The sequence below is a fragment of the Myotis davidii genome, unplaced genomic scaffold (assembly GCF_000327345.1).
Source record: "Myotis davidii unplaced genomic scaffold, ASM32734v1 scaffold172, whole genome shotgun sequence".
Classification (NCBI taxonomy): domain Eukaryota; kingdom Metazoa; phylum Chordata; class Mammalia; order Chiroptera; family Vespertilionidae; genus Myotis; species Myotis davidii.
Window position 1 is genome coordinate 2,610,022 of NW_006284343.1, and position 23,854 is coordinate 2,633,875.

Here is a 23,854-nt window from a genome sequence, read left to right on the forward strand (position 1 = left end):
CGCTGTATGCCTCACTCCTGCGTGGCTGGCCCAAGTCGGCAATCCCACGCACAAGCGGGAGGAACCACAGCTTCTCGCTCCGGACCAGAGGACCTCAGGAAGCACTGACTATCCTGCAGGGCTGGGTCCTGGGGAAAGGCAGTCGATTCCATCCAGAGCCCATGAGGACGCGGGACCAGAGAATAAACGGCATCATGCGTCCGGGCGATCCAGCCTATTCCCTTAGACCCCAGACGCAGCGGATCTCAACCTGTGGATCGCGACCCCTTTGGGCGTGTAAGGCCATCGGAAAACACATATATAATTACATATTGTTTTTGTGACTAATCACTATGCTTTAATTATGTTCAATTTGTAACGATGAAATGGGGGGGGGGGAGTCACCACAACATGAGCTGTATTAAAGGGTCGCGGCATTAGGAAGGTTGAGAACCACGGCCCCAGAGGCTATTATGGAGCAAAGGGAAGCCCCATGGACCTGGAAGGACGCAGGTCCATGCGCCGGCGTCCCTCCGTCTGCCTCCGCATCAGGAAGATGTCAGAATCGGACCGGGTGACCCCTAGGTTCTTCACTTCAAAGTCCAGGGGGAAGGCTGTAAGCGGATCCCCTTCGTTCTGGGGTGCCCAGCCCCAGTTCCCTCCTCTCCACGCGGTCACAGGGGTCACTCGGCAGAAGAGGAAAGGATCGCAGCCGGGCCCGGACTCGACTGCAGCCGGTCCAGCGAGCCCAACCCCCTGCCCCAGGCCCGAGGCCGGGCTCCGGGAAACAGCAGTGCGTCGCCACACCATCCTCCCTCCCTCCGCCTCCGGAGTCAAACGGCTCCGCCTCCAAACAGTTTAGAACCCGGTCAGTTCCCTCCGTGCGGCGGCCTGAGGGATCCCACCAGCCGCTCCGGTCATCTGCCCGCCCGCGTTCACAGCTGCCCGGGGCCCAAATTCTTCCGTCAACATCACCCCTCCCGGCAGCAGGGTCAACCCCAGGCCTTCTTTCTGACCTTGGGGAGCCGGCAGCCCGGCACCCCGTTCCCCACCCTCCCCCCGGCCTCAAAGATGCACTAGGAGCTCCCACTCGAAGATCAGACATTCCTCCCCTCCCCCACCCTCCTAAATTTAGGACAGGGACGCTGGAGGGCCGGCGTCTCTCTTCCGGGACCGACCAGACTTCATTCCAAACAGAGAAAGATGGGGCGGGGGGAGATGGGGGAGTGGGGAGACCTGGACCCTGGAGTCCCTCCACCAGCACCCGCAGGGGTCAGGTGCCGAGACACTCACAGCCCGCTCCCCTCCTCCCCCTGACAATAACACCCGCAGGCCCGCGCTGGCTCGGACCCCGCTTCGAGCGCTCCACCGTCCAAGAAAGCGGAGAGGGGCCGGGAAGGAACGGGGGTCCCTCTGGTCTCACCTGGGGCGGAGGCGCTCGCTCATGGCAGCCGGTGGAGAGGAGGGAGGCGGCCTCGGTGCGACCCGTACCACTGCTACTTCCGGCGTCAGCTCCGCGCCCCCCCATGTCGCAGCCGCCGTGGTACCGCCCTCTTGCGGCTGCGCAGTGACGCGTCCCGGCCGCGCCGACCGGTAACCCCGCCCACGGGAAGAGGCGGGCTTGGAGGGGGAGGAGCTACTGAGAACCTCTGTGAGAAAAGGACCTCAGTAGAGGTGTCTGGAGCTTTCGCCTGGTCGCAGCCTAGCCGGGGGCAGTGTAAAAGTCGAGCCAGAGTTAAATGAAACTAACTTATATCATAATAATAAGAAATAAGTATTTGAGTTTAGGTCCCTGTGAGGTAACGATTTTTTAAAAAATAGCTGAGAAGCATCAGGCAGTTATGTAGACGCGACCGGGCGTTGGGAAGCTGCTCGTGGGTTGTTTTGGGGGTCTTGTCGCGGGGGCTTCCAGGACTTTAAGGTCTTGGGAGGTGAGGACGCTGGTCTAGGGGGGTCTCGACGGCGGGGTGCCTATGTCAGGGCGACTATCCTGAGCCGCGATCGGGTGGCGGGACAGATGGAGGGCTTTCCGGAGCCGCAGAATGAGCCCCCTTCGGCGTCCCAGCGGCTCCGGCGCCTCGGGCCAGGGCTGCGGGGAGGCCGGCCTCGGACCTGGAAGCTGCCTGGCGGTCCCCGCCCACTCCGCTGGAAGCTGCCAGACAGCTTTCCGGACCGTAAGGGAGCCGGGAGGCGGGACGGGGAAGGAAAGGTCCGCTGGAGAGCGCAGGCGGTGAGGGCGAAGATTAGGGTAACCTTGAGATCGGCCCGGTGCCCGGGAGGCGGGGGAAGTCTTAACTCCCTACTTCCCGAACACGGGAGGAGCACTGCCCCACTGATAACCCGGGGGTTTGCGTGCGGCTCAGCCGACCGGCTTCTCTGATGGTGTCTTGCACAGGCTGACGTGGAAACCTAATTTGATTCTGCTAAACTCGGGATCGGCGAGCGGGAAGCATGGGGATCCGGGAGAGACCACCGCAGAATTAGCACCCACGTACGGAAAGCAGCTCGGGTAAGAAAGCAGTTGTAAACTCGCGGTAAGACGTTCCCATCTGTGGATAAAGAGATTGTTCTAGCGACGTTAAGGGTGAGGGTGGAGTAAGGCGCAGGGACTGGCCTCACTTGTGTGTTTTTGTAAGTAAACGGCCCGTAACTTTCATCGTCTTGTCAAAGGGGTTGCCTCCAACTGTAAGTCTGTCGACAGGAAACAGCTTTGCCTGACTTCACGTGGCATCTGGTGGGTTGGTTACTTGGGTGATGCACGCAATGGCCAAGGTTACACTTCCTTATTTTTGTAAGCGGTTTCGGAAGCTCATGCTTTGACTCAGGGGTTAGAAGATATTCATACTTACAGCACTTGATAATGACACGTGTGTTTATGTGCAGAGAAAGTTTTCACTGAGCGAGTATCACATCCAGGCTCAGTACGAGGTTTTGAGAACACAGCTGTGCGCAGACTACACATGTCCTTGCCCCCCTGGAACTTACTGTTATGTTAAATGTTAGTAGAGCTTCGATTCTCATGCTTAGACAATGGGAGTTATATTTTCTCCTTGCACCTGTGGTTCTTCCATAGATTTCACTTTAGAAAGCATTGCTATAATCAACCACCTTCAGATCCTGGCCTGAGTTTTTTATTCTTCACCATTATTTGCTTGAATGATGTGTTTAAGGGTTTTTGACAATTTTTTCTTTTTACACTCATGTGATACCCAGTGGACTGGCTACAACCTTCAGTAGCAAACCTTTTATTCTGTTATTTGAACATCTTTTCCTCCCACTAACCATTAATTCATTAGATGGAAGTCGGTCTTCCTTACCTCCTAGTCAGGGATGTGGATTTGATTGTATTCTGCAAGGATTGCTTCCTAGAAGACTTCCTAATGTAAATTAAGTGGAACTGGGGATGCTTTTCTAAAAAGCAACCTGTGTCTTCTGTTTTCTACCTTCATAAGAAAAAGAATAGATTGAAACAAACTTTAAAAAATTATCTTTAACCTAGATAAATGATCTTTAACCAAGTGAATTTAAAAGGTATGAAATGTTGGCATTTACAAATTATGTGCTCCTTATAACCTCGTATATACCTTTTTCAGGTATAGGAGAGTGAGATTCCACCAGAATGGACGTGTGTCCTTACTGTAAGAAGCCATTTAAACGATTAAAATCCCATTTGCCACATTGTAAGATGATAAAACTAACTATACCTGCCAATCAAAATGTTTGTCAGTCTGAGCAGGCTACACTCCCACATGCTAAGAAAAGGAAAAGTCCAATCAAAGACTTAACTAAAGCTAAAGAGAGAGAGTTGGGGACAAAGAGTGAGAAAAGAAACAGTAAGTTGATGAGGGACAAACCAGAACGGACTGCTGAGCCCCTTCCACTACCAGCTATTGGTCTGGGAAGAGGAGGTGATACAAAGGCAAGTGATGACACCAAAAATCAAACTCAGCTCTCCCTCACAATGGCAAAAAATCCTGAACCAAAGATTACTTTCAAGGAAGAAGCTAAGGCTCAGTTTTATGCATTAAAGAACGCTACTCCTAAAAGGGAACTGGCAAAAGATTTGCCTCAATCAGGGGAGAGTAGAAGTTATCCGTCACAAACTAAAGCATCTTTACCTTTTGGCCCAATGGAACCTTCTTTGTCAAATCAAGATAGAAAATATTCTTCAGCCTTACCTAATGATGCACAAGCCACTTCTGCTACGTTAAACTTGGACACAACTGATCCCTCAAAACAGAAGCTTCTAGTAAAATTACTAGATATGCCGACTGGTGATTATCATAGTTCTCCCATGAAGCTCAATTATGGAGATGAAAGAGAAAGAACGTCGTATTCAAGTGATGCGAGAGAGTCCAAGGCCAAGGACCACCCCTCAGAAACGTATATTGATGTTAGAGACTCTGAGGAGAAAAAGAACACGGAATCACAAATTTTAGGTTTTCAAGTCAGCCCCTTAGGTAAAGTCCACGTCCAGGACAACCCGGGGAAAGGACTTGACCTTGGAGTAGAGGCATGTGGGAGCAAAGGACACACAAAGGAAAGTGTATCTGTGACGGAAATGCAGGCGTGCCCTTCCAGGAACGACAGCTCTGAGAACTTCAGTATGGATGCACCAGCCACAGAGAAGAAATCTCGAGGCGAAGGTCCCAGTTTAGAGTTGTTCATGCCAAGGCAGACGATTTGCAATGAATTTCTTTCTATATCACAGCCACATAATCAAAGTCTTGCGTCTCTGGCTATAAAATTTCTGCAAGAAGAGAAAGCAGCAGCCTGCGATCCTAATCGAGTCCTTGATGGAAAGGCATTGATGGAAAGGGAGGGGCAGGCCTTTCTGGAGCCCAAATCTGGCTGTGGGCCCCACACCTTACACCCTGAGTGCCCGCCGTCTTTACCTTCAACCCAGCATTGTACTTCTAAAACCCTCTTCACCAGGCAGATGGAAATTGCCGACCGGAAGACCCTTCATGGCTCCCTGGGGCTGGAGTGGTTTCCAGAGCTCTATCCCGGTTACCTTGGACTAGGTGTGTTGCCAGGGAAGCCTCAGTATTGGAATTCAATGTCCCAGAAGCCTCAGCTCATCAGTCCCCAGGGGGAAAGACTGTCACAAGGTAAATACGCTCCTTTTCCAGGGCCATCCCGCTCATACAAACTACTGTGTGCCTTTTGAAGTAATAAGATTCAGAATACTAATATTTTCCCCCAGTTAGCTTATTTTTTTTTTTTTCAGTTAGCTTATTTTTGCCTGGGCATTTAAGTGCCCTGGACTTAGGGTTGCTTTGAATATATTCTTTGACTATAAATACTTCTTGCTCCAAGGGTAACAGTGGTTTATCCCTCTCCCTTCCCCTCCACCAGTAGTTGAAAGCCAGGCTGGCTGGTGATGTGGATAGTTGAATTTCTACTCTGGGGAGGGACATGGCCAGTAGAAGAAATTGGGTGGGTATTCAAGCCGAACAGACTCAAGCATAAAGACTTTAGAGTCCACCTAAGAAGCAGCAGCACTGTTCAGATTTCAGTCACAAAATAGGTTCCAGGTTTATGGTTAAATGCAACACCTGGGAATCTAGAATAGCAAAGAAGGTACAAGCAGACACTGTCTTGGGATTTGGGGGCAGGATGAGCTTAAAACTAACTGTTCAGGGAGGCACGCCAGTCCAGGCAGATACCGGGGAAGTGTGGAGGGTTGGGAGAAGAGTACCAGGAATAGAGGGTGTTGCAAAAAAGGTGTGGAAGTCCACGAACTAGAAAAATTACTCCACAGAGAATAGGACCCAAGAAAGTCTCATTTTCCTCATCAGGAGGCTTTGGGTTTTTTCCCCTTTTTTAGGTTTTCTACAGGCAGAGTTAACTGTAGCATCCACTCTTTTTGGTGTATTCTATAAATGACCACATATTCACTAAACACCAATTTATCTGGTCTCAAAAGCATTTTCTGTTGTATTTTAAATTATCCCTTTCTAAAGATTTTAAAATGGAAGAACATTAGGTAAAGAGTGTTAGCTGAAGCTCCATTTTCTTAACTGCCTCAGCAGTGACTGGTTTTTCTACAAGCAGTCTAACATCTGGGCTCTCTTCACCAAGTTATAGTCTCAAGCCCCTTCCCCATATTAAACGCGGGATGAATATTAACATTTGTGTTTGGTGGGTGTCAGAGTGCTTCGTCTATTTTCTTATTTTGGCCTCATCACTCTGAGAGGTGGGCAGTGACTTTATCTGTTTTGCACAGAGAGGATAAGTGATTTGTCCAAGGCTGTGCTGCCAGTAAATGATAGAGTTGCAAGTAGAACCCAGTCTCCTGAGGCCCAGTTTAATCCTTCCCACTAAACCATGTTGCAGAGAACATGCCATCACTAGAAACATAGGTGTTCATTATATCTCTGTGCTTCTCTGGTTTTCAGTTGCATAAGCATACAGCCCAGAGCAAATCTCTCTAGCATGTAGGACTTGTTTCCTTCTGTTCTACCTTTGATAGCACTAAGGAGTGTCCTTGAAACATCCCCTTTTCACTTAAGAAGAGAAAGGGAAGAACCAGTGTTTGTCCAGCGGTGACCATCTCAGTCACTGTGCTAGGTTAGGTACAGTACATTATTACCTCACTTAATAACCTCATAAGAACTCTGAGTGATGTCACTGACCCGCCCTCTCCAGTAGGTGAAGAATCTGAACCTCCGACATCTTCATATGGTAAATGGCAGTCAGTTCAAATCCAGGTCCATCTCACATGTACATCCATGGTCTTTAAACTGCCTCAGGCTGCTCTTTGGGGCACTTAGTGATTGATGTCATGGCTGATATAAGTTATGAGATGACACACTCACTTGAATGGGTCCCAAGAATACAGTAGTAATACGGTAAGAGATACAGTAACACGTCATCCAATCACTAGGCTTGTGAGATTAAATATGGAAGAGACCCTATGATCTCAGGTCAGGACCTGATTCCTCCGCTGGCCAAGGACTTGAGCAAGGCCATCCAAGTCTACAAGAAGTAAAAAGGCAGTGTGGCTCCTCAGCTTTGTGATTTTACCAGGCACCGGCTACCTCCAGGGACTGCAAGTTAAAACTGAATTTTCATGGAATCTGTGCAGCAGTGTGAACTATATTCCCTTGCTCAGGCAAGACCTTTGGTAGACCATTTGGCCTTGATCTCAGGAAGCCAACTCATTTCTTTGCTACAGGCGGGGCCAGTGAGCTAACAATTACTGAGTTTACTCTATGTCAGCTATAATGCCTGCATGTCTACCAGTCCTGGGAGAGTGGTTTTAACCCCTTTTATAGACAAGGAAACTGAGTTCCAGAGAGGAAATAACTTGTCCAGCATCAAGTTTCGGTTGATGGTCTTTGCCAAGCTTTTCCAGGCAGTGTTTCTTCTGTTGGACACTGGGCTTTGAAATGGTGTCAGAATCCGCTTTCCTACATAGGGAAACCTGTACAGCAGTTAGTCCTTCCACACAGGATACCTGAGTGAACCTAGATAAAATGATTCCACCGGAGGAAAAGGTACCCAGGGCCTTGAGAGGCATAAAAGACTACTTTGTCATTTTGATGGCACAGGTGGAACCTAAAGCTCTCAGACCTGATGGAAAATGGGTGTATTTTGGTGGCCGAGGATAGGAGGTCCCAATGCAGACTGGTAGTTCTGAGGATGCCATAGAGTTTTAGTAAGTCAGGAGTAAGAAGTTGGCTTATGAATTCAACAGGAGCCATCTTTTGAGGTTCAGGAAGGGTTTTCCTGGCCTTGAATAGAATTTGTAAGTTCAGGATTTCAGTCTCAAAGAGATTTAGCAAGTGTAAGTGCCGGAGCGTCCTCAGCAAAAGGAACTGGTTCCCATTGTCCAAAGGAAAGCTTTCAGAGTCCCCATGGCCTTGGGTACACTTGGCCGAGCCTTTGCAGAATTCAAGGTACTTAAGGATCCCAATGCATCATCCCCAGAGACTGGGTCTGCAGTCAAGGTCAAAAATCATATTTCCAGACACTTCCTAAGTGGTGAAGAACAGCCAAGTTAGAGAACTGCTGACGTAGGAGATGGCATGAGAACAGGTGCCTCCGGCCCAGCAGGGGAATAGTCTCGAACCGATGATAGGGGAAGGGGAGAGTAGTTTGAAAAAAACATAGTTCATACAACTACCAAAAGCAAAACTTGGCCGATGGGGGCACCAGAGGTAAAGTGAGGAAACCTGATAGGATCATGGGTTTTTAAAGGCAAGTAACAGCTAAAGAGAGGCTCTTCTCTAATCTTCCAACAGCATTTCCATCAATAGGGTATCCGTGTGAGATGTCTGAAATGGGGCACATGTGGGGAAGGACTCAGAACCTGAGCAGGAATATGAAAAGATGCTTTTTACCTGTACCTGTTTACAGCCAGGATTAGGTCCCCTGTTAGCCAGAGGAGTCCATGAAAAGGGGTGTTTTAGTAAAGGAGCATGTGAATAATCAACAGCCAGAGACTTAAAGGGCAAGTCAAATCCTAGGTCTGGGATTCCAGAGGGATGATGGGAAATGTTAGAGGTCCAGAGGGTGGGTGAGGGTTTTCCGTGGGTGTATTAGAGAGTGGGGCCAGTGTCACTAAGAGGTTAACCATAGTCATTGGGTTTAAGTGTAAGGACATGGACACTAGCAGGTGAGTGTCTAGGAGAGGAGATGGCCAAGGCAAGGCAGTGGATCTTCGCAGCCCCAGGCCCAAAGGGATGGGAATCAGACCCAGAGTAGCTGGGCAGCAAGAAGACATAGACGAAAACTGTCAGAGGACTGTGGGTTCTGAACTGACCTCTCCTGGGCTTGGTATCCCAGCTCAGGGCCTGAGCTGATGTCCTGCACGTAAGTCTGGCAGCCTGCGAGGAAGTCAGTAGGCTCAGCTGAATGGAGAAAGAACAGAGGAGAGGAGCCACCCTTACCTACTCAGGAAGTTGTACAATTGCAATTTCATGAAGTTGCTTCACCTCACCTTTTCAAATTTTTTCCAAGATGAATGGGTTATGCCCTGCTTTGTTTTTTTTTGTTTGTTTGTTTTTTTAAAGACCCTATTCTTCACCTTACAAGAGAGTTATCTTCTGTGTCATTTCTTGGACGCTATAGCACTGTTCTTTTCATTGTTACTTAATATAAATTGATTAGTGGCCCGTGCACGAATTTGTGCACATTGAAAGGAAATTAATTGGAAGAAATATTTTAATATCACTATTCACCCTTTCTCTATAATAGAAGTATCAACCAAATTCACGATCAACAATGACAGATAGAAACATGTATGTGATTGGTGCCAGTGAGAACTTTGTATGTACTGAGCATGCACAAGTCAACTTAGCCTTTTATGGACATAGAATAAACTTGCTTCATTAGACCTGCTTTCTGATGTAGCTAAACTTTCCCAGCCCAGTAAAGCACCCCAACTTCTCTTTCAGGTAATTGTCAGAAACACAGCAAATTCTTGTTTTCATTCAGGTCAAGTTTCTAAACTTTCTAAATCTCCATTTTCCTAATGAAAAGTAAATAGGATTCCACTGAGTCGCCTATCTACCTACGCCAGGACTTCCGTGAGGATCAAATGAGATGAGACATGGGAAAATGCTTCACAGACATTTGGTTACAGTGTAGAGTGTTTCCACCTACCTATAAAGCAAGTCCTGTTCCTGGGCTGAAGAAACTGCAAGGAGGCTAGTTGCTAGGGAGAGGAAGCTGGGCGTTACTATGTGATGTCCTTACCTGGATGGTTGGACACTTAGCTTATTAGCCTTTTACATATATGGATGACCATTTAGGTAGTTTTACATCCACATCAACTTTTACCACACCTGCTAAATTGGTCATAGATATTTGCTTAAATTGTCCTTTATCCTGATGAACCAAACCAAGACCAGAGAACCAACGATAGAAGAGATTTCCTGTCTGTCATTAAACAGAAAAACAGGAACAGGAAAAATGTAAATGCATAGCATAAACCCTCCTTGCAGGTTCTCCTTTAGTTAGCCGTGTTTTGAACATAAATAAGAAACGTTTGCTGTCAGCAGTAGTGATGGGCTGCTGGAACAGAACTGTTGACTGCAGATACAGTGACAAGTAGCTGTAGTTAATTGGAGTGTAGACAGTCATGCTTTTTGCTCAGATGTTTTGGCAGAAGATAGAAAATAAGAGCAGTTTGTTTCATTCAGCACATCCACATAGGTCATCTGGGCAGAAGATGCATCGGATCGAAGGGAGCCTTTTTCTGACCTGCGAGGGGCTGCTTTGACTTGGAGCACTTAGCGTGGCTGCAGCCCCCTGCACCTCTTTAGGACATGCTTTTCCAGAGGCCTAGCCCTGGATCCTTGGGTACTGAGTGTTGGGGAAGAGGGTGAATTCAGATGAACTATCACTGTGACTTCTGTTTGGGACCGCAGTTCCTTTGTTGGAAAGAAGTTCGACTGCTCTGTGGAGTTGGGAACCCCCGGCCAGGCTTACCACCTCCAACGTCTCTCTAATGCGGCTCTTGGGAGCTGTACAGAAAGGTGAGGCGCAGTCATCACTCGTTGGGTTCTGTTGCTGGTTCCAGGCTTTGGGAGAATTTTTTTACTTTAGCCATGACTGTTACGTAACGCATGGCTAAAGAAAAGAGAAATGTGCTGTCTTCCTGCTCCTCTGTTTGCTTTCATTCTGGAGTCTGACGTCCTCAAAAGCACCAAACTTAATAAAGTAGTAGCTGCCATTTATTCAACAGCTTGTTTTTAATGCCTACCCCACCTCTCTGCCACCTACACCATGTCTCCCTTGCCCACATTGACTGTTGCAAAACCAGGAGGGCTCTAAACCTAGGTTAACCAATCAGAGGTATTAGTCTCCTCCTCAGTAAGGATTTTAACCAAAATCCCAGAAGCAAGAGTAACCATTTTTTAAAACTGAGGTCTTCTAGACTTTAGCCTTTTCATCCGTTTACATACATAACCAGTGCTATGTAAATTCTTTGAGTCAGTTCCATCGCCCCAGCTAACGGAGAGCTCGCAGGTGAGCCTCAGACACAGGTCCCGGCATCCCTGTTTCTTTCTCAACAGGCTGGATCAAGTGCAGCACCACCGTGAAGAGTGGAGTTGGTGGCGTCACGATGCTCTTCACTGGATACTTCATTCTTTGTTGTAGCTGGAGTTTCAAGCAGCTGAGTAAGCCTTTCTATATTTTTAGCCTCAATTACAGGTCACATCCGTTACAGGGACCTCCCAGGGATCCTCCGACTGCTTTTTATAGCATTACCGCTTGCCACTGTCTGCGTGCCCTGGTGGATGAGCTAGTGCCTGAGGCGCTGGGGTTCTTTCTATTAAAAGGTTTGGGTTACAGTGGCCTTTGTGACTAGATTTACATAATTGCTTTTGTGCTCGGTTAAGGTTGTTATGGAGATCTGTTTGCCCCTGGAAGATGGGGTTCTTCTCAGGGGTGCCTTTTTATTTCCTACCTAAGAACTTTTTTTAAGGATTGAAACCAGCTTTCTGCCCCCAAAGAAAGGAGAAACAGGACACAGCTGTCAGTCGCCAGCTTGTAGCTGTTACAGGCACTTCCCGCTGGGTCGGCACTTCCACTTGTGCCAAATGCTTGGTTCATTTCTCTTTCAGTTCAAGATGACTTTTGCTCATTTTTTAATGTATTATTTTATAAAAACATGTTTATAGTTAAAAGTTTTAAAAAAACATGGAAAGATATTTAAAGAGCCCAGTATTTTTCCCACAATTAAAGAAAAAAAAGAGGCCCAACACTTTCAGATGAAAACTTTTGGTGTAAAAGTACAAGGTAACCATTAACATGAATAGCCGATAGAATTCCCAAACATCTCAGTTTAACAGCATGATCTGTAGAGAGGAGAGATAAAGAGTCGATTCAAGTGGCCTCCCAGATCCTTACATTTATCTGTTTATCCAAAGAGCTTGGCTGGCGGAAGCAACGTTGACCCGAGCTCCACGGAGAGTGCACTGGAGAGGACTCTGGAGATGACTGCAGGCATGGTTCACAAGTTCAAGTTGTGTCGGGGCATAAGAGGGAGGGAAAGAATAAATTATTGAATGGAAAGCAGTCATTTAGGAGTATGTTTTTTTAAATGTGGACAGATCTGGTTCTGTCTGGATATTTCTTTGGCTTGCTCTCAAAAGTCACTGAAAGTTACCGGGAAAAATCAGTATGTTTGTTCATAAAGACTGATGTTATTCAAGGAGACATGATGATGACAAAGTTTATCGTTAAATTTTTAGTGCTTCCCCAATCTTCTGTGAAGACTAATATCTCCATTTTAAGTCTCTCTGCCTAAAATTCTCTACACTTTGACATATTACTGCTATTCATCTACACTAGATACTGAGCTACATATATACTGATATAGACTAACTAGTGGCCCAATGCACGAATTCGTGCACATTGAAAGGAAATTAATTGAAAGAAATATTTTAATATCGCTATTCACCCTTTCTTTATAATAGAAGTGTTGACCAAATTCACGATCAATGACAGATGGAAACACACGTGCATTTGGTGCCAGCGAGAGCTTTATATGTATTGCTCATGTGTGAGTCAACTTAGCCTTTTATGTATATAAAATAAACTTGCTTAATTAGTCCTGCTTTCTGATATCTACCTACTCCAGGACTTCTGTGAGGATCACATGAGATGAGGAACCTCGGGCTACGTCGGAGATTCGTTCCTACGGCGCGATGTCACGCAACTTTCTCGGTAAGTCGGAACCCACCTACGTAAGCACCTACATCACTCACATGGAGCACATACACAGCAGTAATGAAGTGAAATAGTAAAAAAAGTTTAAAAGAAATCAGATAATGATTCCTGACTTGTACTTGTGGTACATAAATAATAAAAAGCAAAGCACATATGTACATATGTTGAAATGACAGAACTTTTTTTTTTATAAATGGGGAATGGCGATGTAACCACGAAACGACGTACATCGAGTTTGGTAACCCGAGGACTGCCTGTATAGATAGCTGCATTGGCAGACAATCTGCATACATTGGCCCTTCCCCTCGGGAATGGTTTGGCCCTCAGATCTGGGCAGGTTTGAGAAACAAAAGCAGATAGGGTGGGTGCAGAGTTGCTGGTGAGCCTGTGAAAGGTTCTTAACGTATTTGTAAAGCTGCTGCAAATAGTGCACTAAGAAGAATGTTGACTCACCTCTTACATATCTTAAGTGACTACAGCAGTGAGCAAATGGTTTCAGTTTATCCTCTCGTCCTGGAAACATGAATCCTGCCCTATCCCTGTTCAAGAACATTCCTTTCATTCTGTTAGGGTTGTTTGGGGCTGATGGGTTTTCCGTGACTCTTCCCCCATCAAAATATTCAGTTTTCTAATTTTATGACTTCTGTTTTGGCCCCTAGAGAGTAACTTGGATACTTACAGATAGAAAAATGTGTCTATAAATATCCAAAACATAACTTTCTTCAGCCCCTTTTCTAGCACAGGGGGTGATTATATATCACATATAGATATTCCTGTACCTAAAAAGTATGTTTATATGTGTGTGTGTATGTGTGTGTGTATGTATATGTATCTCTTCTATATATATATGAAAGGCTTATATGCAAAGTGTCCCCTTGGGAGTTCCACTGGGAGACTGGGAGTTCAATTGCTTGCTATGATGTGTGCTGACCACCAGGGGGCAGCACAGAACATGGCAGGCAACCAGCATTGGCGGGGCGCTGAGGGAGCGAGGGAAGAAGGAAGCGGGGAACCTGATCGCTGGCCAGGCCTAGGGACCCTATGGTCTGTCATTTCTTCCTGAATTACAGATTTTCCTACTTATTCTCCTTTCCTGCTTCCACTCTATGCTCCTCCTCTTCTGATTATTTGCCTCTTCCAGACCCTCGCCTGTGTCCTTGGGCAAGTTACTTCCTTCTTGGAGCCTCCTTGGTCTAAACCAGCGGTTCTCAACCTGTGGGTCACGACCCCTTTGGCGGTCGAATGACCCTTTCATAGGGGTCACCTAAGATATCAGATATTTACATTGTGATTCATAACAGTAGCAACATTACAGTTATGAAGTAGCAACGAGAATAATTTTATGGTTGGGTCACAACATGAGGAACTGTATTTAAAGTGCCAGAAGGTTGAGAACCACTGGTCTAGACTGAAAAGTCCTACTTTACAGAGATTAGAAGTCTGGCACCTGTTAATTCCAGCAAGGTTGGACAGTAGGAGTGAAAACAACAGCTCTTCTAAAGCCTCTGCTGGTGTATTCTGTTCGGGTTCTAAACTTGAACCAAGCAAGAGAGATCCCACCATAACCCACACAGAAGTGCAGCTGCCATTGGACGTGCGCCCTGTCAGAGCCAAGTGCCGTGCGGGCTCCTTAGTGCACGCTCTCCTTTTCTCCACTCCCGTGAGGCAGGTGCTGTTATGCTCATTTTCCGAATGAGACTTGGGAGGGTAAGGCGCCTACATAACTGTGTGCTACTTGTCACAGAGCAGCCCCGGAGGAGCTGGCCATTGGACCTCCCAGACCCGTCTCCCAGGGCCAGCATTCTCTCAGGCTGCCTCATGCTCCAGCTCTGGCAGGTAGGGAGCTGTCTCCACCTGCCAAGGGCAGGCCTACTTCTGCCACACGCCCTACATTGTACTCCCTCTGTCCCACAATAATAGTAGCAAGTGAATATTTAAACGGGAATTACTGGCGAATGCAGCTGTAAGTTATGTTGTAGCGCAAAATTGCGAAGCCTCCAAAATTAGTGTTTCATGACATCTGTCATTTGTTTGGACACATCTTTCCATTTTTAGGTTAATCTGATTATTACGAATTATAACTTTCTAATTTCATCTGATCGAAATCAATTGTTTTATTTCAGTTGAATATCAACCCATTATAAAAGTTAGATGAAAAAAAGAGTTTTCAAGCAAAGATCGAGTTGTGATTGTCCAGTTCTTGATGCATCAAAAGAAAAAGGAAAAGTTGCAGAAAGGTGCAATTACATTAGCTGCAAAACAATTTAAGTGCAACACAATGACCATATCAAGAATTTGGAAATGTGCTTCCGAAAATAATTGTCAAGGAGAATCTTATGCTAATGTTGATTCTTTGAAAAAACAAAACTGTGGATGTAAATGCAAAGATTATAGAGAAAAACTTGAAAAACTTAGACATATTCCTCTTAGCAGAAGAGGCACCATATTAGCCTTTGATTATACTTCTCCCGAAATACTGGATAATACGTTTCTGTCACTTCAACAACTTATGCTGGAAGCAATGAAGAACAATGGCTCCAATAACTTTAAGCTCACACATATAGGAAAAGCCAAGCTTCACAGCCAAGGGGTCCTCCCTACAAGTTTAAAATGCAGGAACGAAATTATTGAGAAATCCAGAAGCTATCTGAACACTCAAATAAAAATTAGGAGTACTATTTTTAATTTATTCTTTAATTTAATCTAGTTTTTTGATAATAAGTGTTGCGTTCTATATTTTCTTTTGCTACTATTATTATGGGACAAATTACATTCATCAACTGCTACTATTATTATGGGACAGAGGGAGTAGCTCTTTCCTCCATTTCCCCAAAAGGCACAGCTTAGCGCCCCCATTCCTCCCAGCAGATTCAGTGCCTTGGTGTCGGCATCTACAGCCTTAAACTTTAGTTCCATGTCACGTCCTGCCTCCCTGTACAAGGGTAAGCCTTGCTCATGTATCTACCTCTCGGTACTTCCCCACGCAGGCAGGCATGAAGATAGCCTTAGACGTGAGCCACGCAGGGATGCAGCTGCGTGCTAAGGAGCCCCGCGTGCGTGAATTGCAGTTGGTAGCAGCAGTGGAGGCCCATGCACAGGACTGCCCGCGCAGCCCCGACTGCTGCAGGCGCCCAGAACAGCAGTGACGGCTACGAGTACTTGAGCTTCCGCTCTTGCACACCTGTTTCCTGCCACAGGCACTGCCTCCGGTCCTGTGGCACCTTCCGTAGCCCATTCACTGGCAGGCTGGGCGGAAGTAAACCGACCTGAGCAGGCCCCTCGGCGCCGCACCCTGTTCAGGCCACAGCGGGCTCTCGGAACGCTGGGAACAGAAGCCCACAGAATGGGCACGGGGTCCTTGCTGGCAGGCCCCACGCTCCCCAGACAGCCCAGGGGCTGCGTTCGGAGAGCTCTCACCTGTTCAGTCTGTGCAGTTGATGGCAGAGTGGCCCATTTTTTCACACTGAAAGAGAAAAGGTTAGTGGCATTGGTTTTTGTCAATTCAGACCCCAAAAGAAAAACCCTAGGCTGTCCAGGGAACCAGAGGCGAAAGCTGGCTCTGCGGAACCTGGTGGCTTCTGCTCATCAGGGAACCCCACTTCGGGCCCAAACAGGCCTGGAGATTCAGGCCAGGCGTCACTACCCCGGAGAGCGCGGCTGTGGACGCTCAGGCCAGGAAATCGGATGTGGGAGGAGGGCGAGGGTCTGCCCTTACCTCTCACCCTGACGGGACTGACTGTCAGAACAGAGAGGTCAGAGTTCAGGACAGTTAGAGGCATCGCATGAAGGTGTGAGGAAGCATGATGGCCTGATAAACCAGAGGACAGCGAAAGAGAAACCCAGGTGCGGCCTGTCCTCCCTGCCCACTCTGCCCCCCACATCCTACGGACACTGTACACAAATAACTCCAGAGGACTCGTAGGCAGCAAAATAAGACATGGAAACTTACTAGCCTTTTTTTAATATAGTATTGATTTTTATAGAGAGGAAGGGAGGAGAGGAATCCAGAGTTAGAAACATCAATGAGAAACTGATCAGCTGCATTCTGCACGCCCCCTACTGGGGATCGAGCCTGCAACCAAGGTACATGCCCTTGGCCGGAATCAAACCCAGGACCCTGCAATCCACGGGCTGACGTTCTGTCAACTGAGACAAACTAGTCTGGGCCTTACTAGCCTTTTAAAGAAATATGTCTGGCGGCAAGAACAAGATTAGGTGGTTGCCACGTCCCTGTCATACCTTTGGCAGGCAGTAGGAGAGCAGCTGCTCCTGAGGTGCCATGGAAGGGGGAGAAGCAGGCACCCCATTGGAAAGGTGGCTTTTGAGGTGGCCGGATAGAAGCGGGAGGTGCTGAGCCCCACGGCCAGGTGAGCTGCAGATACAGGGGACGCAGGAGAGTACGGTACACAGAGCTCCTACAGACATTCCTCTGTGCAGACGCAGCCCCTTCTCACCGAGGGTGCGGCCCTGGCCAGGCGTTCAGGCAGAAGCCAGGCTTTGAAATGCCTTTATTTACCGTTCTCACTGCTGAAAACACAACATTTGACCAAAGTTAGAAATGGGCTTATGAATTCCCCCCCCTTCTAGGGGAGATGCCACTCAGAACCAGCAGGGGGCGCCCTCCTCCCGCCCATTGCCATCCCAGCCTGGCCAGCTAGTGAACAGGGGCTCAGCAGCAATCATTCCTCAGTCCAGGCTGCCCAAAAACCAGGAGGGGGAGGGGGAGCAGACTTGGCCCGCGGGCCTTGGTTTACTGACCCTCCTGGAGGCCGTCAACCGCACCTGGCGTCCATAGGAAGTGCTGTTCTCACAGGCACCCCATGCCACCAGGGCCTGATGCACAGTGACTGGCCCCTGCTCTTTAACACCACGCCCACCCGTGTGAGGAGCAAAGGGGAAGGGGAGGGGAGGCCTCGGGGCTGAGAGCTGACCAGTCCCACCTGAAGCAGAGGTTACAGAGCTGGAGGGGCCTGGGAGGAACCGCCACACGTATGTGCCACCCATGCTAAGGTGTGTGCCTTCCCCAGGACGGGAGACGGCGGATGGCGTGAGTGAAGGCAGTGGGGACAGGCAGTGCTGGGGACTCAAGGTCCCCGGGCACAGTGAGTAACGGCGTGAGACAGCCCTTGCTGCCCGCACTCACCTCGGGGCGTTGGGTTGAATAAAGGGACCATCTTGGGGCTGAGGAAGCAGAGAGAGGCGTTACAGCCGGGCCGCTCACCATCGCCTGCTCTAACGTGAGGACCCAGGAGGGAGCCCAGACCCTCCCGGGGATGGAGGGAGGGCTGCAGAGTGTTCAGGCCCTCCCAGCATCATCCCTACCCTTGTTTCTAGAACAGTCTGTGAAGAGCCACATGCCTGTCCCTGGCATGCACATACATGAACAGCCCGGGGCAGGGTTCCGTGTGGCTGAGGAAGGGGTGGGTGTCCAGGAAGCAATGCAGTGAAAACACTGGGCAGATGCTGCCGGGCACTTCATCTCCGACCTGGGTCAGGAGCTACGAAGCATCCAGATCGGAAGCCAGAGAGCGGGCCCAGCACCGGGGACCACACTTACTGTGCGTACGGGCACTCGGGTCCCAGCGGGCAGAAGCCAACGAAGTAGTTCGTGCACATGACCCTCTTGACATGGCGGTATTTGCACAGGGGACCTGCCAGGCAGAGAAATGGCCGGAAGCATCTGTGTTAGCAAAGGAGGCACACAGGCCAGGGATGGTCACAGCAGTCGACGCCACGGGTGTACAGCTGCCTGCCCTGTCCGTACTGCCCTGAGCACCTGCTCCTAGCCCCGTGACATGGGAAGGGGACCCCGGAAGGTGTAGGGTCGGAAGTGTCCCCAACACGCTGTCTTGAAGGATGCAGACGGTCATTTGCTGTCTCGTATTCCTTTAGCCATGGGAGGCGCAGCTGAGGCAAGGCTCACCCCACATCTCACTAACCCTCCATCGGCGCCCCTTCTCTGTAACGCACCCCCAAAGCAACCCTGCCCAGAACTCAGCAACATACCTGAAGGCACAGGATGCTCAAGCAGGGACCCTGCTGTGGTCCCTGTCCCCTCAGTGGCTGACTGTAATGGGGCAGGTGGAACGTGCTTAAGTGACAGGATACCCCCAGGTGGGTGAACCGAGTGCCCTACAGGCCCGACCCTATGCCAAGGGCTCCCCGTGGGGTCCCCCATGGGAGTGGCCCGGCGACCCTAGGATGGAGCCGTCTCCTGTTTCCACAAGCGAGGAAGCAAGCAGTTAAGGTTGTGCAGCGGACACACCCCGAAGCCATTGGGATTGCACCCACGCCTGCTCCAAGAAGCCCGCCAGGCCACACCAGCCCACGCGTCACAGGGTGACGGTTCTCCTGGGAACGAGCTGAGAACCGTGGAAAGGACGTCTGCTGGGATTCCAACCCAGGGGTGGACCTCACCCCAACATGCCACCTCCCTGCCGGACGACCGCTCACCTGGCCCCCCACATCCCCTTTGCTCCCTCACCTTCTTTGCAGAAACCCTGGTCGTACGAAGGACAGGCCTGGGCCTTGGCAGCTGTCTTCATGTGAAGAAAGTAGCATTCCTTGTTGCTGCACTCACCTGAAAACCCCAGCGATCTCTAGACAAGCGGGCTCGTGGTCACGGTTACCTCTGCCCCCCCGCACCCCCCAGGCACACACCACATTGACTTTGCCCCTCGAATAGAAGCCCCCTGCCTTCCCTCTGGTCGTCAGCAGCTTTGAAGACAGGGAGGTGTTTCTAATCCTCCCTGCACTCTACCGAGGGCGGACCCCAACAGCATTTGCTAAGCAGGGTTTGGGGTGGTTGCACACACTGGGAGCGGTTGGGTGGGGCAGGCCCGGTACCCAGGAGCGGGGACAGGACTGAAGGCAGTTAGACGCCACTGGGGAGGCAGGAAGCAGGCAAGGCAGGACCCGGGGCTGGCAGCTAAAGACCCAAGACGACCTAAGACACCGAAGGAGACATGGCCGCGCACTGTGACCAAGGCACTGTTCCTCTCCGCAGTGAGATGACACGCCCTGAGTCGGGTGCAGCTCTTTGTGGTGAAATTGCCAAGAGCAGAGCCTGCCTCAGAGTTGGCCCAGGATGGAGATTGTGGGTGAGACCAAGGCCCCCCACCCCACACACACCTGGCTCCCCAGAGTTTGCACACACTACTTGAGAGTCACGGTGAGGACCCTCTTAGATGTCTCTTAGTGACCCAGGGGCTCTGAAGGCGCCACGGGGGGCGGGGGGCAGGGGATTCCCATCTCATCCTCCTTAAAGGCCTAAAACTCTGTGCCTTTCGGCGCTGAAAGGTGCTCCGAGGTGGCTATGGGATTGGTTTTCAAACTGCTCACAGAGACCTGTTTCGTCCACTGGGCTTCTGCAGAGCGAGGGCTCACCTGAAGGAGAACCCCCCTGGCCCCTAAGAGGCCGGAGCCTCTGTTCTTGCCCAGCCCTCTCCTTTCACAAACGAAGACGCCAGTGACCAGACAGGGCAGGTGGGATGTCCATTTTCACAGGCTCCTCACGTAAGGGGGTTAGCTGTCTCATCACCAGCATGCATCCGACTCTGGGCTGGGCCTTCTAAGGCATCCAAGGGACATCTTCCCCCGCCCCAACCCGCTGCAGGGACTGGTGAACACCGGATAGATGGGGACAGCGGGAAGTCACCCTATGCCAGCCGTGGGCAAACTATGGCCCATGGGCCGGATCTGGCTTGTTTGAAATGAATAAAACTATTGAAAAAAAAGACCGTACCCTTTTATGTGATGATGTTTACTTTGAATTTATATTAGTTCACACAAACACTCCATCCATGCCTTTGTTCCGGCCCTCCGGTCCAGTTTAAGAACCCATTGTGGCCCTCGAGTCAAAAAGTTTGCCCACCCCTGCTATGCACTGGGGTTGCCTTTCTGCCCTGGATGCACGACGCTGCATTCCTCTCATGGCCAGCAGGTGGCGCCCGCACCTCACCCTCCAGAGACACCCGGGTACCTTTTTGATGGGCACAGCCAGGAACAGGGTTAAAAGACCACAGATTTCCTCACCCCTCCCTACTCCTACACGCCCCAACAATCTCTTTAAAAACAAAACGACTTACTTCCAACAAAAATGATAATTACTTTGGCATGCTGTTGAAAGAGATATTCATTCATTTACTCCAAGAGCAAAAACATACATTACGTAGTATTGCAATCATGGGTTTACACGCGCAGAAGGGGACCTGGTCCTATTCCTGCATCCATGTCCAGCACAGTATCCCCAAAAGAAAACCAGGGTTACTGAAGGAGTCAGTAGTGGTACTTCAAAAGGAAAGAGGTTTACGCGATGACCGAGGGGAGCCAGGCCCCAGGTCAACTTTGTCCTGAAGGGACACGTGCGGGCAGCCCTCATCAACTGCCACAGCTCTCAGCTCCGAGGACCAGGCAGGAAACGGATTGGGCCTGGGAGGAGCTCTCGCCAGGACCTCCCCACCTGCCCCCAAAGCTGGCTCAGTTTCAAAGCCACAGACACCGCCACCGCCACCGCCACCGTCAGAGGCACCCCCGGAGGCTGTCCCAGCTCTCCCTCCTCCAGGTCACTCTTCAGAACACACTTCCAACACCACTGGACTAGACCACCCTTACGGCTCCTGTTCTGGGAAGCACAGAGCTGTAGAATTCTAGGGAGAGGGAAATATTCACAGAGTCCACGCCTACATGAGGCAGGAAGTGGTGTGACTCCTGCCCCGCAGCCCCTTGGATGACAACAGGAGGACCTGAGGTCCAGACCTGACCACACAAGATAATTTCAGGGGCTCTACTTCTGAGCCCCAGGGTTGTTTGTTTCCAGTTACCTTTTATTGCCAACGAGTGGCTCTAGCTTTCCATTTATGGAAGAATATACAGTTTTCTTCTAAAGTGCGAGTTTAAAATAGCGAAGCAGTTGGAAAATTATACGCTGGTGCAGGTCAAGGGACAAGTGCTTGGTGGGAGTGGCGAGCACGGGAATGGGGCCCCCACGTGCCTGCTGCTGGGGAACCACTGGCCTGGTCCCCCCTCCCAAACCCCGGACCGAGAGATGGCCCATTTGAGGCCGTTTCCGGACAGTGAGTCTGGGTGTGACTTGGCCAGGGCTGCGGAGGGAAACAGCTCGGCCTTTGATCCAGCCACACCCTCTCCTTCCCTTGGGTGGGAGTGTGTGCCCCAGCCTGGCAGGGGCAGATAACCCAGGACCAGAGTTCAGTTCCACTTTCTCGAGGGCATCGGTCGGAGAGGCAGGCGTCCGAGGCTCAGGCAGGCCTGACCTGCCCCCTGAGACACGCGAGGCCTCCTTTGGGGTCCCTCCCAAGCATCCCATCCCACAGCCACCGCCGCCATCACCGGGGAACAGGCAGGAGCCAGGGGGCCTCACCGAACTTGGAGAAGAAGTAGCACTCCGGCATCCTGGAGAGGTCGTACTGGTGCAGGAACCGGCACTGGTCGCCCTTCTTGCACAGCCCGCGGAGCCAGTGCTTGCACACCACTGTCTTCTCCCCGTGGTCGTGCCGGAATGGGCACAGCCTCCCTGGGGACCAGAGTGCCCAGCTGGGAGCCCCCGCCACCCCAGCCGTGGCCCTCTCACCCCTGGGCGCAGACCCAGCTGCCCCCTCTAATCCCCTCCCCTGGACCCTGGCGGTGGCTAGAACTGGGGGCCAGAGGCAACAGGGGGGGACCTGCTATGGTCCGAAGAGATGGCTGTGCCCACGGCCACACCTTTGCCCAGACTTTCCTCTCTGCCTGGTGTGGTGCCCGTCAAACCCCAGGAAGCCCCCAGTTGTCGGGACAACCCCTCTCCTCCAGGCTCACAGTGGGGCTCCCACCAGAGAGGAGAGGCATGGTCCCCAGGCCTGCGCCCTGCCCCCCACAGCACAGTCCCTACCACATAGTCCGTGCTCATTAAGGGCCTATTGGGTTCATGTGTTAAAAAAAAATTATGCCTCCTGATTCCAGAGGCCTAGCGTGACCACGAGTGAGGATGACGTCGGAGCCAGCTCCGTGAGGATCCGAAGGAAGCGGGAATGTGAGATTTCACTCTATCGCCGTCGTCAGCCGCTGTTCCAACAGCAGGAAGGACACCCCAGGCCCCACGTTTCTAAGGGGCCTGGTCTCCTGCATCTGGAACAGCTGGGCGGCCCCACACGGGTTCAGAGGACAAGCGTGGTCAGGCCCATGCAGGAGGCAACCAATCGATGTGTCTCTCATATCTGTCTCTCTCTCTCTCTCTCCCCTCCCCCTTTCTCTCTCCCTTCCACTCTCAAAAAAAAAAAAAAAGTCGCCCTAACCGGTTTGGCTCAGTGGATAGAGCAGTGGCCTGCGGACTCAAGGGTCCCGGGTTCGATTCTGGTCAAGGGCATGTACCTTGATTGCGGGCACCGCCCCAGTAGGGGGTGTGCAGGAGGCAGCTGATTGATGTTTCTCTCTCATCCATGTTTCTAACTCTCTATCCCTCTCCCTTCCTCTCTGTAAAAAAAAAATCAATAAAATATATATTTTTAAAAGGCAATGGTAAAAATAACATCGGGTGAGGATTAAAAACAAAAACATTCTACCCCATCCCAACTTCCCCTCCCCAGGTGCAAATTCAACACCCTCTTCGAGGCTACGCTGAGCCCAGTGGCCTGGACGCGGCCCACAGGCCGACCCACCTTTCTCACACAGCCCCTTGGCGTAGAAGTTGCACACAGCTGAGCTCGACTCTAGAAGTGGGGAAGGAAATAGGCGGCAGCTTCCCCAGAGGGCCCTTCCTCCATCAGTAACCTCCCCAAAGCCCCCCTTCCCCCCAGTCCTGCCTTTGGATGCTGGCCCCAAGAGCCAGCCTCCGAACCTCAACACCTGAGCCCCTGAGTCTGCAACAGAGGGGCCTGAGGCCAGCCTGGGAGCCGGGGAGCCAGCCCTATTTCCCAGGGAACCCCACGCAGGATGTAGGAGGGGAGGCCCCAGCCCCTGGGAAGAGAGGGGCTACGCTGGGAATCCCAGGCTGTGGGCCCCCAGCTCAGCCCCCTGGTGAGCAGCAGAGCAAGGAGCTGCCCAGCAGACTCTGAGCAGAGAGGCCTGCGGAGCAGCAGGGAGGAGGAGGGAGAGGGGGAGGGACGGCTGGCACCCTCCTCACTCACTGTCCATGCCCTGGAAAGGCAGGGGTTCGATGCCCTTTTGCATCTCTATGTCCTTCTCCCAGGTGAAG

The 23,854-nt window shown here is 50.5% G+C and overlaps 3 protein-coding genes across 11 annotated transcripts in view; 1 reads left to right on the forward strand and 2 right to left on the reverse strand.

Moving 5' to 3' along the window:
- The window catches only part of FAM104A (family with sequence similarity 104 member A), an 18,403-nt gene extending 16,945 nt beyond the window's left edge, over positions 1-1,458 (reverse strand). The window contains exon 1 of one of the 2 annotated variants that reach the window (XM_006754596.2): positions 1,403-1,458. In XM_006754596.2, the coding sequence (XP_006754659.2) occupies positions 1,403-1,425 (23 nt within the window). In that variant the 5' untranslated portion in view covers positions 1,426-1,458. Of the gene's footprint in view, positions 1-478; positions 514-1,402 lie in introns of those variants that run through there. The other variant, XM_015570653.1, reaches the window with a different exon arrangement.
- Positions 1,459-1,651: 193 nt separating this feature from the next.
- LOC102763149 (chromosome unknown open reading frame, human C17orf80) lies at positions 1,652-12,012 on the forward strand. 6 transcript variants are annotated; one of them, XM_006754604.2, is made up of 7 exons: positions 1,817-1,910; positions 2,375-2,488; positions 2,863-2,977; positions 3,573-5,090; positions 10,359-10,466; positions 11,007-11,111; positions 11,865-12,012. In XM_006754604.2, exons 4-7 carry the CDS (start codon positions 3,599-3,601, stop codon positions 11,888-11,890), a joined length of 1,731 nt encoding a protein of 576 aa, XP_006754667.1. In that variant the 5' UTR covers positions 1,817-1,910; positions 2,375-2,488; positions 2,863-2,977; positions 3,573-3,598; the 3' UTR covers positions 11,891-12,012. The 6 variants fall into 6 exon arrangements, with proteins under 6 accessions (XP_006754664.1, XP_006754667.1, XP_006754666.1 ...); XM_006754601.2 differs by lacking the exons at positions 1,817-1,910; positions 2,863-2,977 and adding an exon at positions 1,652-1,778; XM_006754603.2 differs by lacking the exon at positions 2,863-2,977 and having other exon boundaries at positions 2,375-2,513.
- Positions 11,680-23,848, reverse strand: CPSF4L (cleavage and polyadenylation specific factor 4-like). 3 transcript variants are annotated; one of them, XM_015570676.1, is made up of 7 exons: positions 23,787-23,848; positions 23,319-23,369; positions 22,046-22,198; positions 19,151-19,246; positions 18,224-18,317; positions 16,084-16,129; positions 11,680-11,934 (listed from the first exon to the last, which is right to left on the reverse strand). In XM_015570676.1, the coding sequence occupies exons 1-7, from the start codon at positions 23,827-23,829 to the stop codon at positions 11,821-11,823; spliced, it is 597 nt and encodes a 198-aa protein (XP_015426162.1). In that variant the 5' UTR covers positions 23,830-23,848; the 3' UTR covers positions 11,680-11,820. The 3 variants fall into 3 exon arrangements, with proteins under 3 accessions (XP_015426162.1, XP_015426165.1, XP_015426168.1); XM_015570679.1 differs by lacking the exon at positions 23,319-23,369; XM_015570682.1 differs by lacking the exons at positions 11,680-11,934; positions 16,084-16,129 and adding an exon at positions 16,918-17,193.
- Between the last annotated feature and the right edge of the window lie 6 nt (positions 23,849-23,854).